Source organism: Strongyloides ratti (assembly GCF_001040885.1).
Source record: "Strongyloides ratti genome assembly S_ratti_ED321, chromosome : 2".
Lineage (NCBI taxonomy): Eukaryota > Metazoa > Nematoda > Chromadorea > Rhabditida > Strongyloididae > Strongyloides > Strongyloides ratti.
In genome coordinates, this window is record NC_037308.1 from 1,757,226 (window position 1) to 1,771,251 (window position 14,026).

At 25.8% G+C, this 14,026-nt stretch overlaps 3 protein-coding genes across 3 annotated transcripts; 1 reads left to right on the forward strand and 2 right to left on the reverse strand.

The window, feature by feature from the left end:
- Positions 1-3,419: 3,419 nt before the first annotated feature.
- SRAE_2000052700 (Gamma-tubulin complex component protein family-containing protein) lies at positions 3,420-5,165 on the reverse strand (the record flags this gene model as incomplete). Its single annotated transcript, XM_024651368.1, has 1 exon — positions 3,420-5,165. The coding sequence occupies one exon, from the start codon at positions 5,163-5,165 to the stop codon at positions 3,420-3,422; it is 1,746 nt and encodes a 581-aa protein (XP_024505052.1).
- A 138-nt stretch (positions 5,166-5,303) lies between these two features.
- On the forward strand, positions 5,304-9,556 carry SRAE_2000052800 (Cleavage and polyadenylation specificity factor subunit 1; the record flags this gene model as incomplete). Its single annotated transcript, XM_024651369.1, has 3 exons — positions 5,304-5,550; positions 5,592-8,198; positions 8,256-9,556. 3 exons carry the CDS (start codon positions 5,304-5,306, stop codon positions 9,554-9,556), a joined length of 4,155 nt encoding a protein of 1,384 aa, XP_024505053.1.
- Positions 9,557-9,629: 73 nt separating this feature from the next.
- On the reverse strand, positions 9,630-13,731 carry SRAE_2000052900 (Axotactin; the record flags this gene model as incomplete). Its single annotated transcript, XM_024651370.1, has 2 exons — positions 9,630-9,800; positions 9,874-13,731. 2 exons carry the CDS (start codon positions 13,729-13,731, stop codon positions 9,630-9,632), a joined length of 4,029 nt encoding a protein of 1,342 aa, XP_024505054.1.
- Positions 13,732-14,026: the final 295 nt, after the last annotated feature.

Sequence of the window (14,026 nt, forward strand, 5' to 3'; positions counted from 1 at the left end):
TGGAAACTGATTAGTTGTAGAATCTAAAAATCAGTTTGTTTTTATCTTCATTTTGAAGTAATATTTAGCAAAAAACAAAAACTTTTCTTAAATTCTTATAGTTATGAAAATTACCATATCTCATCAAAAATTTATCACATCACTACAAGACTAGCTTCATTCGATTTCCCTTAAAAAGTTAGTCTAGAAAAACACGTTTCTGAAAAAATATCTTCAAAAATTTTTAAAATTCAAAATTGGTCTATATATTTTCAATTTGACTTTCAGAATGAGCACAAAAAAAAACTTTTTTTTAGAATTTCGAAATGATATTGCATTCCTCTTATAGCCCTTGAAAAATGAAGAATTTTAAATATAATCAAGGCTATATCAAAACCAAAACTTGAGGAGTTGTGAGGAGTCAAAGTTAGAGGCGAAAGTGGGGAATATTTTTAGAAAAATTCCGACTTCATTCATGCAATTGAAAAAGTTTAAATAAAAACATTTATTCTAGATCGTTTTTTTGTGAGAAATCGAATGAGACTAGTCTCGTCTTCATACGACTTCTTAAATTCAAGATATGGTGGAAAATGTATCTTGAAAAAGTTTCAAGTATGAAACTCATAACTCAGGTAAATGACCTCCTAGAAGCATGAGACTAGATGCGCTGGGCTTCTTTTAACTTTTAAGATATAGTCTACGTTGAAAAAATTTTCTAAATTTCAACCGTTCTTGAGATACAGTGACTGGTATTTTTTCGCGCCTAATTTATTGTCATCATTTTTTATATCTCAATAATTAATTAAGATATGAAAAAAGTTTGAACGTAGACCCTAAATGAAAATTGAATAGTAGTTGATTCCAGAAATTTGTTTGTTCATATCTTAATTTTGAAGCGAGATACAACCAAAGGCGGAAATTTTTTCTAAATATTCATTGTCCCGACATTTTAATAAGTCAGCTGAAACTTATCAGATTACAATGAGAATAGTTTCATTGAATTCCCTATGAAAAGTTGGTCTGAAACAACTTGTTCCTATAAAAATAGCTTTAATACTTTTCAAGATTCACAATTGGTCCAAATATTTCCAACATGACCTTCAGCATGAATACAAAAAAAAATTTTTTTTTTAGAATTTTGAAATGATAATACTCTCATATGATAGCCCCTGAAGAATGAAGAATTTTAAATATAATCAAGGCTATATCAAAACCAAAACTTGATGAGTTGTGAGGAGTCAAAGTTAGAGGCGAAAGTGGGGAATATTTTTAGAAAAAATCCGACTTCTTTGATGCAATTAAAAATGTTAAATTTAAAGTAACTATTCTAGATCAGATTTTTGCGTGAAGTCGATTAAACCTAGTCTAATCTTCGTATCTCTTCTTGAATTCGAGATATAGTGAGAAATGTATCTTGAAAAAGTTTCAAGTATGAAACTCATAACTCAGGTAAATGACCTCCTAGAAGCATGAGACTAGATGCGCTGGGCTTCTTTTAACTTTTAAGATATAGTCTACGTTGAAAATATTTTCTAAATTTCAACCGTTCTTGAGATACAGTGACTGGTATTTTTTCGCGCCTAATTTATTGTCATCATTTTTTATATCTCAATAATTAATTAAGATATGAAAAAAGTTTAAACGTAGACCCTAAATGAAAATTGAATGGTAGTTGATTCCAGAAATTTGTTTGTTTATATCTTAATTTTGAAGCGAGATACAACCAAAGGCGGAAATTTTTTCTAAATATTCATTGTCACGACATTTCAATAACTCAGCTGAAACTTATCAGATTACTATGAGAATAGTTTCGTTGAATTCCCCATGAAAAGTTGGTCTAGAAAAAATTGTTTCTGTTCAAATGTCTCTAATATTTTTCAAGATTCACACTTGGTCCAAATATACCAAACTTGACATCCAAAATGAGTACTAAAAAAACAACTTTTTTTCGAATTTCAAAATAAAACTATACTTATCTGATAGCCCTTGGAAAATCATGAATTTTGAATATAATCAAGGCTATATCAAAATAAAAACTTGAGAAGTTATGATGAGTCAAAGTTTGAGGCGAAAGCGGTGAATATTTTTTGAAAAAATCCGACTTCTTTGATGCAATTAAAAATGTTAAAATTAAATTAACTATTCTAGATCAGATTTTTGCGTGAAGTCGATTAAACCTAGTCTAATCTTCGTATCTCTTCTTGAATTCGAGATATAGTGAAAAATGTATCTTGAAAAAGTTTCAAGTATGAAACTCATAACTCAAGTAAATGACCTCCTAGAAGCATGAGACTAGATGCGCTGGGCTTCTTTAAACTTTTAAGATATAGTCTACGTTGAAAATATTTTCTAAATTTCAACCGTTCTTGAGATACAGTGACTGGTATTTTTGCGCGCCTAATTTATTGTCATCATTTTTTATATCTCAATAACTATTGGAGATATAAAAATGGTTTAAACGTAGACCCTATATGAAAATTGAATAGTAGTTGATTCCAGAAATTTGTTTGTTTATATCTTAATTTTGAAGCGAGATACAACCAAAGGCGGAAATTTTTTCTAAATATTCATTGTTCCTGACCTTTCATATTTTGACTAAAACTTATCATATTGCCATGGGACTAGTTTATTCGATTCCCCTTTAAAAGTTAGCCTAGAAAAAGTTGTTTCTGAAAAAATATCTTCAAAATATTTTCAAAATTGGTCTAAATGTTTCTAATTTGACCTCGAGCATAAGTTATAAAAAATAACTTTTTTTAGTTTTTGAAAATGAAACTACACAAATCTGATAATTCTTGGAAAAATATGAATTTTAAATATAATTTCGACTATATTTTGTACAAAACTTGAAAAGTTAAAATCAGATATCAGACTATTATAATTAGTAATATTTTGATAAGTTACTACTGTTTCTATTATAAACATGATAAAATTTTATGTTGTTAAACTTTTTGCCAACTAAAATTTTCTTATTATAAAAAAAATACTTTAATTTATATACTTAGATTTTTTTTCTCTTATTATATATTTCATGTACTTTTTATTTTTTTTTGATTGTATCCATTTTATGTGATATTATATTGATAAGTAGAAAAAAAATGCATTTTAGAAATTTATTAGTATTCAGCAAAAAAATATCTACATCAAAATATACAAATACAATACAAATTAAAAAAAAGCACCATTATTAAGAAGTTGTAAAATCATACTATAAAAATCTTTTCTTTCAATATTCATTGAACTTTGAGGGCACTCTTTAGTGATACAATCACCTATATGATCTAATTTGTTTATAAAAATTGTTAAAAAAGAGGATATTTCTCTTTCCATTGAAACTACTTCTACAGGTGACAATTTAACGTCTGGGGTAATTATCTTGTATAAACTACTTTTTAAAAAGTAAAGATAATCGTTGCAGAAACACAGTGTCTCCAAAAGTGTTATAAAAACATTCTAAAAATAATAAATTTAATAAAATATATAGTTACCTTTGATTTTTCATCCATAAAAAGATCGTGCCTTAGTTTTTTTAAAAACGATCTCATTTCATTAATAATTAAATCAATTGATCCAAGAGATGTCAATGTATTCTCAAATTCTTTAGTATGTTTAGGAATAATATAAATAAAAACATAATGATAGCATTTATGAAGAAATAAATTTATCCAATGAAAAGTTCTTTTAAAATGAATCATTAATCTATACAAGGGATAGTCTTCTCTTGTAGGATTCATACTTCTTGGTATAGATAAAAATCCTTCTCTTATTAACGGTATAATTTCTTCAAAACCAGAATAAACAGCTGATAAAGATAATGTTAATTTAAAAATTCTTTGAAGTGATTTAAAAGTTTTTTCATCCATAACAATAGAAATTGTTAATGAAGATGAAAAATTAATACCAATTGGTTCCATAGTAGCAAAATTTAAATTTGGTATAATAAATCCAGTAGTGTTTCTTTGTGAAGCGTGAGGATTAGTATATGAAAATGTTGTAAATGATGGTTGAATATGTGATTTACGAATCAAATCGCAAGAATTTATAACGTTAGAGAAATCAAAATTTATTTGATCCAATGTTATTTCAACAGAGTTTTCCACATTTGAAAGAATTTTCCTACAAACATCCATATCTGTTAACAAGAAATATGCTTTAATTATGTGCCAATGATCCATTAAATGTTCATCATCAAATATTCTTTCAATAATATAATCATTTGCGATTCTTTTCATTTTCTCTGCTATACAACATAAATTATAGCGACTTTGAATTTCATAGAAAACACTTGGTTCTTTTAATTCATCAAATAATTCACTCATTTTTTGAACATTTTCCTTAAATTTAGTCCTATAATTTGCTTCTTGAAGAAAAAGTTGAGCTTTTCCAATGGACAAAAAATCATCGAAAATACTTACAATATATTTCATAGATATTGGAAACAACTTTGTTCTTGGAGAAATCCATTCAGTCCATTTCCTACAATCTGGTGTTTCTTGTCTTTTGTAAAATATCCAATCTTTGTTGTGATACGGTAATTTTCCATACAAAAGCCATTCTTTTAATTGAAGCATAAAACGTTTATACAAATTGTAAAGAATCATTTTTAGTGATTCAGATTCCCAAGTTTGTGAAACTTTTGAAGTATATTCTTTATAAAGATTATTAAGAATATTTAATCCTATTTCAGAATGTAAACCAAGATGAACATGATTGAAATAAATAAGTCGATCTCTCCATAAAAGTGAAAATTGAAATAATTCATCAGGAATAGGATCTTTAGGTAATTCATCTAGATAATTTTTCAATACACATTCAACAATACTTTGTGAAAAGATATCAGCTAAAGAATCTTTTAAATTATTTTCAGTTGATACACAACGATCAGCTAAAGAATGATATATAGCAGCTGTCTCCAGAACATGATTAATCATGTTAATATCATGTTCATTGAAATTGAAAACATCGTAATATGCAGATTTTATAGAAAATGTTGAAGAATAAGTAGGAACTAAAGAAATTTTAGTATATCTTTCTGTAACTGATGAATAAAAATAATCAGAGGATTTTCCAGATAATAAAGATTGCAGTTCAGAATAAAATTGAAGTCTTGAGAAAGTTTCAATAGCAGATAAAAATGATTCAGGTGGATCTTCAACTTTTTTTAATGGATGATAACTTGCAAACATTATATGTTAAAGCAATAAAAACCAACAAAAATCTTAAGTGGAAAACACCGTTGGTAAAATGTATACACATGGTATGAAGAGAATTTGAATTGATATTCGCATTTGAAATTGTTGTCTGTTTCTTTTTAATGCTTCTACATGTTTTACTGTGTAGATGAGGTAACTTCTTCGACAACTATTAAGTTGTCAGCTTATGGAAAAATTATTCCAGGTCCTGGTGAAGAATTAATAACAATTGGTGGGAAATGGTTAAGAATTTTTAGATTAAATCCTTATCAAATAAAGAAAAAAGAAAATCAACAGGCAAAGGATACTGAATTAGAGCAAATATATTCATTAAAATTATTAGAAGAACCAAATGGATTGGTTATTGTTAATTGTCAAAGTAAGTTTTATTTATTATTTTTCTTCAAATCTTGTTTTTAGGTAGTGAAGATAAAACAAATATAGTTGCAATATCATTTCCTGACTATCGAGTAACATTAAATCAATGGGATACAAGATTAAATGAATTAACAGCAATTTCTCATCATGATTTTGCTATGGATATTTCAATATCAGTAAGTAAGATATGTCATCGTGAAGCTCAATTTTTGGCTGCTGATGATGCTGGTAATATGGTAATAACTAATTTACCTGATAGTCATTTGGGTATAGTTCCGCTAGGTGTATATTGTCACAGAAAACAAGAAACAATATCATTGAAACATTTAAAAATAAGATTGAAAAATATTTTAGGAATATCATTTACAGCTGGTTATGTAAAACCAACAGTTTTAATTTTATATGATGCAATGAAAACTAATATTGGAAGAGCCGCTTTAATATCAGATACAGTTGCTTTGGTAGCTGTTTGTCTTGATTTAGATACTCAGGGTCATTCTATTATATGGCATACAAAAGGTTTACCATCAGATTTAAAGACACTACTACCAATACCTGATCCAGTTGGTGGAGCTGTTCTTATAGGAGTTAATCATATACTTTATATGAATCAAAATTGTGCTCCTCAAGGAATATCTCTTAATGGATGTTCAGATGAATTTACAAAATTTCCAGTTAAAGATTTTCATCATTTAGAAGTTGATTTACAAGCTCCTGTTGCAACAGTTATTTCTTGTTCAGAAGTTTTAATTGGTAGTTGTAATGGAAGTCTTTATTCTATACATTTAACGACTAATGAAACATCTTCAGTTAACAATATTTATTTACTCAAAGTTTGTGGTATACCTAGTTGTTCAGCTCTAACAAGTCTTTCTCCTGGTTATGTTTTTGTTGGTAGTCATGTTGGAAATCATTTGTTGTTAGAGTATACAAAAGAAAAATTTACTTTTAAAGAGGCTGAAATTTTTGCTGATACTTGTGATCAAATTGAAGATACAGAAATTGATGAAGAAGTTAGAAGAGTTGAGGAATTTCTTTTTGAAAGAGTTGTTCCATCATCTGAAGATGATAGTAGGGGTTTAATTAGGGTTGATGGTTTACAAATGAGAAAAGTGGATGAATTATTTAATTATGGTCCAATAAGATCATTTAATGTAGCTCCACCAGAGAATATTAGTGAAAAATATAAAGATATAGCTAACTATCATACTTTTGATGTTTTTGCTATTGTTGGACATGAAGGAGATAGTGGTATTCTTCATTTACAAAAATCTTTTAGACCAATTATTTTAAGTGAACATATATTTAATAAAAATTGCAATTTATTTTGCTCTAAATTAACTGATAAAAATGATTTTAATTATATTGTTTCATCTAAAGTTGGAGAATTAACTATTCATAGTGTGGAGAAACAAATGACAAAATTAAAAAGTTTAGGTTTTGATGATGAAGAAGAGACAATTTTTTTTACAACAAGTCATAAAGGAAAATATTGTATTCAAGTTACAAAAACAAAAATAATTATATCTAAAGAGGGTAAATTATTATCATCAGTTGTATTGAATCTTTCATCAAATGTTGTTTTGGTTAAATTTGAAGAACCTCTTATTGGTATGGTAACAGAAAATGGAAATTTACATATTTATCGTGTCAGAGAACAGGATAATTTTTTAGTTGTTAGAAGGAGAGCTTTTTCTAATGGATCTCATTCATTGTCATCAGTAACTGCTTTTGATATTATAAAAGATAAAAGTGGTATATATAATAGAAAATTTACTGATTCATTAACAAATACACCAATTAAAATTAAAAGAAATGAAAAAAAAGAAAGAGATTTTAATATTGATAATGCTACTGAACATGCTCTTTATGGAGCTTCTAAATCAATGATAGTTAATAGTAATGGTATATTTTGTAATGGATATTTAAATAAAAATTATCAAGATGAGGAATATTATAGAAATCCAAAAAAAGCTATTCAAACATCAGCAATAGATCCTGATAAAATGGAAGTAACATTTTGTGTTGCTGTTTGTTATTTTGATGGTAGTATGGAATTATATGCTTTACCACAATTAAATATAATATTTAGAACAAGTGAATTAGTTTTTTTACCTCCAAAGATATGGGATAATAGTTATATAAAAAAAAGAATAAAATATCAAAAAGCAAGAAATCATAGTGAAATTATAGATATTGAAAGAGAAAATGGTATTCATTATAAAATGTTAATTAAAGATATAATGTTTTTATCATGTGGTTTAAACTCGTTAGTTCAAATAATGATAGTACGTGTAAATAATCAGATAGGTTTTTATGAAGCTAAACTTATGCATAATGCAAGAAATGATAGACCAGCTTTTATGTTTAGTAGACTTCAACATCATTGGGATGTATCTTCAATTTGTTATGAAAATGCTGGTGAAGGAATGAAATTTGTATGTGATTACAAACAAACATTTTATTATTTAAGAGAATTAGGAAGATATAAAGATATTTGTATGATTGCTGGTGAATATCCTGCATTATTTTATTATGGTAAACATGGATCAGTACTTCATCATTTTAATGTTGAATCATATATTGATAAATGTTTTTCTATTAGTACTAAAACTCATGGAAGTATTTTAGGATATGTTACTGAAACTGGTAATTTGATACAAGCTAAAATAGATGATTTTATTAGATATGATATTCCTTATCCAGGTAAAAAGATAACCAAGAAATGTACTGTACATCATATGGTATCTATGTTATCAAGAAATTTAGCTATTATGGTAACTTCTGAAGAAATTGATCTTGATAGAGTATGGTATTCTGTAAATGATGAAAAATTTTGTGAACATGTAAATGTACAAAAAGGATTTTTATTACCAAAAGGACCTATATATAAAGTTTCATTTTATTCTATGAATAATTGGATGGAAATTCCATCAACTGAAATAACATTTCCTGATCATGAATATGTAACATGTTGTTCTGAAGTTAGATTACAAATAGAAGAAAATCCAAGAACTGTACAAAGTTATATAGCTGTTGGAACATCCTTTAATCAAAGTGAAGAAATTCAATCTAGAGGAAGAATAATATTATATGAAATTATTGACGTTGTTCCAGACCCTGAAAATCCAACTTGTACAGAAAAATTAAAAGAAGTTTATTCTAAAGAACATAAAAATGGTGTAACAGCATTAACAGGTTTAAATGGTTTTTTGATGTCTGGAATGGGAACAAAAGTTTTTATTTGGCAATATAGAGATGGTGAACTTCATGGTATATCATTTTTGGATAGAAATGTGTATATAACAAGATTGGTACCATTTAGAGATTTACTCATAGTAGAAGATATTTGTAATGGACTTGCTGTTATGAGATATCAAAAGGAATATAAAGTACTTTCAGTGGTAGCTGAAGAAGCAAGAAGATTTTTAAGGTTATCTTTAGCATCAGATTTTATTTTTAGAGATGGTCAAATGGCATTTTTACATGGTGATAAACAAGGAAATTTAACATTTTATACTTATAATGGTAGTGGTGGAGCAAATAGAAATATTTGTGCTTTAACGGTTACCTCAGAAATATATTTATCATCACCAATATCAGCATTTTTAAATATTAAATGTAATAATCATGATAAATTTTTTATTGAAAGAGAAGGTTATTGTAGGCAGAGGCAGAGTGTCCTTTATGGAACATTAGATGGAGACTTAGGTTTTGTTGATACAATAGATGAACAACATTACAGAAGATTAGCTTTCCTTCAAATAGTATTATCTAGGGTTATGCCACAAGGATGTAAATTAAATTTTAGAATATCAAGAGCAGTCGATCCAATACCTCATAAAATTCAATCTTCATTAAGAAATGTTCTTGATATATCATTTATACGACAATTTTTCTTCCTTGATTTTCGTGTTCAACAAAAGATAGCTAAAAGAGTTGGAAGAAGTGTATGGACAATATTAGATGATTTATTAGAAATTGATCGCTACTTCCGCTATCATTAATGTAATATAAAGAAAAATAAAATATTTAATTTTTTTAATATTTTTTTTGTTATTATTATAAATATAAAATATATTAGTTAATATATATCATACTATTCCTTCCCTCTTCATAGTCTGTTAATTTTATTAATGGATCATCATCATCATTATTTTCTTCTGAATCTTGTTTCATAAGCTCCATGTTAGATGTCAGCGATTCCTGAGGAGTAAAATAAAGTTGAGTGGAGGTAGAATAAAAATATGGCTAAATTTTGAAAATAAAAAAAAAATGGTAAAAAAAAAGGGGAAGAATATATTAACTAGGCAATTGAACTTACATGATTTTCTATTGGTGGTATTTGTTCAATTGGATCTGGATCTATTTGTGGTTCCGGTAATGTATAATCATCCTTGTTTGGATAGTATGATATAGTCGTATCATTTAATGGTGACAATTGTTCTCCAATTGGTACATAAGTACTTTTCGTAGGAGAATTTTTTAAATTTTTTAAGATAGGAACAGACTTTCTTTGATGACCTTTGTTTACAGAAACACATAAACCAATGATAATAAAGATTAATAAGATAATAAAAATAATTATTATAGCAATAATAAGAATTGTATAATTAAATCCATCTTCGTCTTTTTGTTCATCAGTTAATGTTGAAATATTTAGAGATTCTTTGATTAAACTAACTTTTAATGGAACATCCCAAATAGGAAAATCTAACTCTCCACTATTTTTATTTATTAATGGTTTTTCAGTTACTTTGAAAGAACTTTTATAGTTAATTAATAATGTAGAATTATTATTTGGTTTTACATTTATACAATCATAATATTCATCACCAGGATCTTTGTAATACTTTAATGGCATAAAATGAAAATGATTAGATTTGTGATAATTTATATCAATATTTGATATATAACCATTATAACCAATATTTTTATCATCTAAACCAGAATAACCAAAAATAAATTTTTTAACTTTAGCCAAATTATATGATATTATGGATTGATTTATAAGTTTTTTATCATCATCAACAATTAACCATATTTTGTGCTTTCTTTGGTCAAATAACATTTGAATGAAATGACGATATCCATCAGTAAAATTATTGTTAAATTGTATCTTTTGATTATTAATATTTATAGTTATTTTCTTATTTGTTTCTAGTAATATTTCTATGTTTTCTGTTTCATCATCCATTTGAATTAATGATAAAACTTGATTTTTTAATTTTGTGCTTTCATCCATATCTGTTGAAAAGGCAAATTTAAAACTTTGAGTTTTACTATCAAATAAATCGTACCTTCTTCTTATTTTTGTCATATCAAATGAAAATTGTTGATCAAATTTTGAGAATTTTATTGTATCATCGTCCTCACAGGTTGGACCATAAAAACTTGTTTTGGAACAGTCACAGAATGTTTCTTTAGGATCTTGTTGAAACCATTTAACTGAACAATATCCTTTATTTTGACAATTTATGAGATCACATGAACTATACTGACATTTCATTTTTACAGCCTCTTTATTTGAAGATTTTAAATCAGAGAATCGTAAATCAAGAAATTTAGATGAAAATTTGAGACCACGTATACATCCTAAAATTGATGGTAATTTTGTATTATATATAGTTGACCAAGTAATTAAATCTCCAGATTCCTTAGCTCTTGGTACACCTCCAACATACAAAACTTTATATGGTAATATATTAATTTGTCCAGGAAGAATAGGAGGTATAACAATTTCATCATCAGCTTCATCCAGAACTACATATGTTTTTGTTAATAAAGGTGATCCAATTATACTACAAGATTGATTATCAACAAATAATGTTACATTATTTTTAAAATGTTTTAATTGAATTTGTTTCCATTCCATATTATTAAAATGTGTTCCTTTATCTGAATAAACAGTACATTGTTTTGAAATATTACCATAATTCATTGAAAGAATAATTCTATATTCATCTGAAAGATGAATTTGAATAAAATTATTTACCTCATCCATGGCATATATCAGTAAAGCTTTTCTTTGATCAGTTTTAAATGACATTGTTATATTTTGATAGATAGAACTAATATTTTTAAGAGATTTTTTACTATCATAACCAATATATGATTCATAAGGATTTGTAAATGATATATCTGTATTTTGATTTATACTAAATTGACAATGATCACCATAATATATATTATCATCTTTACATTTACATTCATAAGTATTTTCTTTTATATTTTCAATACATTTTGATCCATGTAAACATGTATCCTTTTGACACATCAATCGACATCCCACATAAATACCTTCATTATTTGATAACAATAATTCTTGAGATAAATTTACCAAAATATCATCAACATATAAAGCTCTTATACAACCAATAAAATTTTCTAATTTAAATTCTAAATTTTTTCCAAATAATTGTTCAACTTTTTGTATTATATCTGTATTACTAATAATTATATAAGAGTCATCAATAGAAATTCTTAACTCATGACGATTTAATTCTAAAATAACATGATTCCAAGAGGTATCACCAATAACTTTTGAATAATTTAACATTTTTTCTTCTATAATTTTTGTTCTATTTTTGATATTAAAAATAAATTTATTATTACTAATAAATAGATTGATAAATATTTCTTTGTCATTAATTTCAATAATATTAAAGTTGTCTTTGGAAGTTGTTAATCGAAACTCAAATTCAATACGCCTGGCAATTGGTCTATAAAATAATAATATACTATTTTTTGTTGTAAAAGAAAGAGTGAAATCATTTTCATAACCAATATCACCATAACATGATAAATCGCTAATATTTAGTAATCCTAATCCTCTTTGAATATCATTTATTGATGGTATATTAAACACATTAATTTTTCGTATACCAACATTCATTCTATTGACAAACACCCCAGTGTCATTTTTTATTTCATTATCATTGATATCACAATTACAATTAACATTTGTTTTCAAACATTCATTGTTTTTTTTACAATTGCATTGGAATTCATTATTATCATTTAATTTATAAAATGGCTTTAATCCACCATAATAAATACTTTCAAAGGATGTATAACCTTCTTTGAAATAAAGAGGAGCGTTTCCATAACAACTATAAGTAACCATCTGTTGGCATTTCTGTGAACGTTGTATTAAATTTCTAATTTGTATGTAAGACATTAATTTATAACTAATATCATATGATAAATTTTGAGTTATATTTTTATTTCTTATTATTGTATTTGGAGGAAAGTTATGTGATATAATAGTTGTACCATTATCACATTTTACATAACCCATTTCACCAATATCACTACCATCAACATCTATTTTATGAATACCTGAAGATGGTATGTACGAACACGTTTTTGGAACTAGAGCAAATTGACAATACTTTCCTGTATAATCATTATTTGGACATAAACATTCAGGGTCACCATTTTTATTTATTTGACACATTCCACCATTTAAGCATTGTTTTTTTTCACTATATGTACATATCCCAATTAAACTTTTTTTGTCCTTTATATCATCTAATTGAGTACACTTTTCTTCTATAGCTATATCTCCACTAAATATTTTATTATTAGGTAAAAAATATTTTTTTCCATCAATTTTAATATATTTAAAATCAACTTCACCAATAAAACCATTTCCAAAATTGTCTAATGATCCTAATGAAACATAAATATTTGATAAATTATTATTTATATTTAAACTTTTTAATTTAACATTAACTTCATGTATTTTCTCATTATTATTAGAATAGGTATATCCACTAAAATATTTATTTAATAAATCTAATTCAATAAAAAGACGAATATCATTTGTTTGATTAGCTGGAAGTTTAATTTTGGTTAATGATATATTAGAAGAATACTCTATAACAATTTCATTTTCACTTCGTATAATTGATGTATTGTACCATATTTGTTTGTTATTTTCTGATAATTGGTTAATTGATATAACTCCAACCTCTCCTGTTGAATTTTTTTGTATTATTAAATAAAATATATAATTTTTTAACTTCGATTCAACTATTATTGGTTCAAATGTTATTTTACTTGTTTTTGAAGATAACAAAAAACATGTATCAATTTGAGGATCTTCTCCATTGTCATCATTTAGAGAATAAGATAGATTAGTTAGAAGTAATAAATATAACAAAAGTTTTATATACATATGTAATATTTTTTTTAAGTAGATTGATTTAATAATTTTGCTTAAAATAAAAAAAAAATTACTGTTAAACTAGAATTTTTAAACGTTAAAAAAGAAAAAATTAAATAAGAATTATAAAAATAAAAATTATAAATATTATTTTAAAGTATAAATAAAATGATAAGATAAAAACAAAAATAGGTAAATTTTAAACTATAATAAAAAATATGTAATCATTGAGATATCATCTATTTTAGATTAATAAGGAGTATGTCAAATTTCCAAAACCGGCAAAGTTCTTATTGTTCTGTTTATG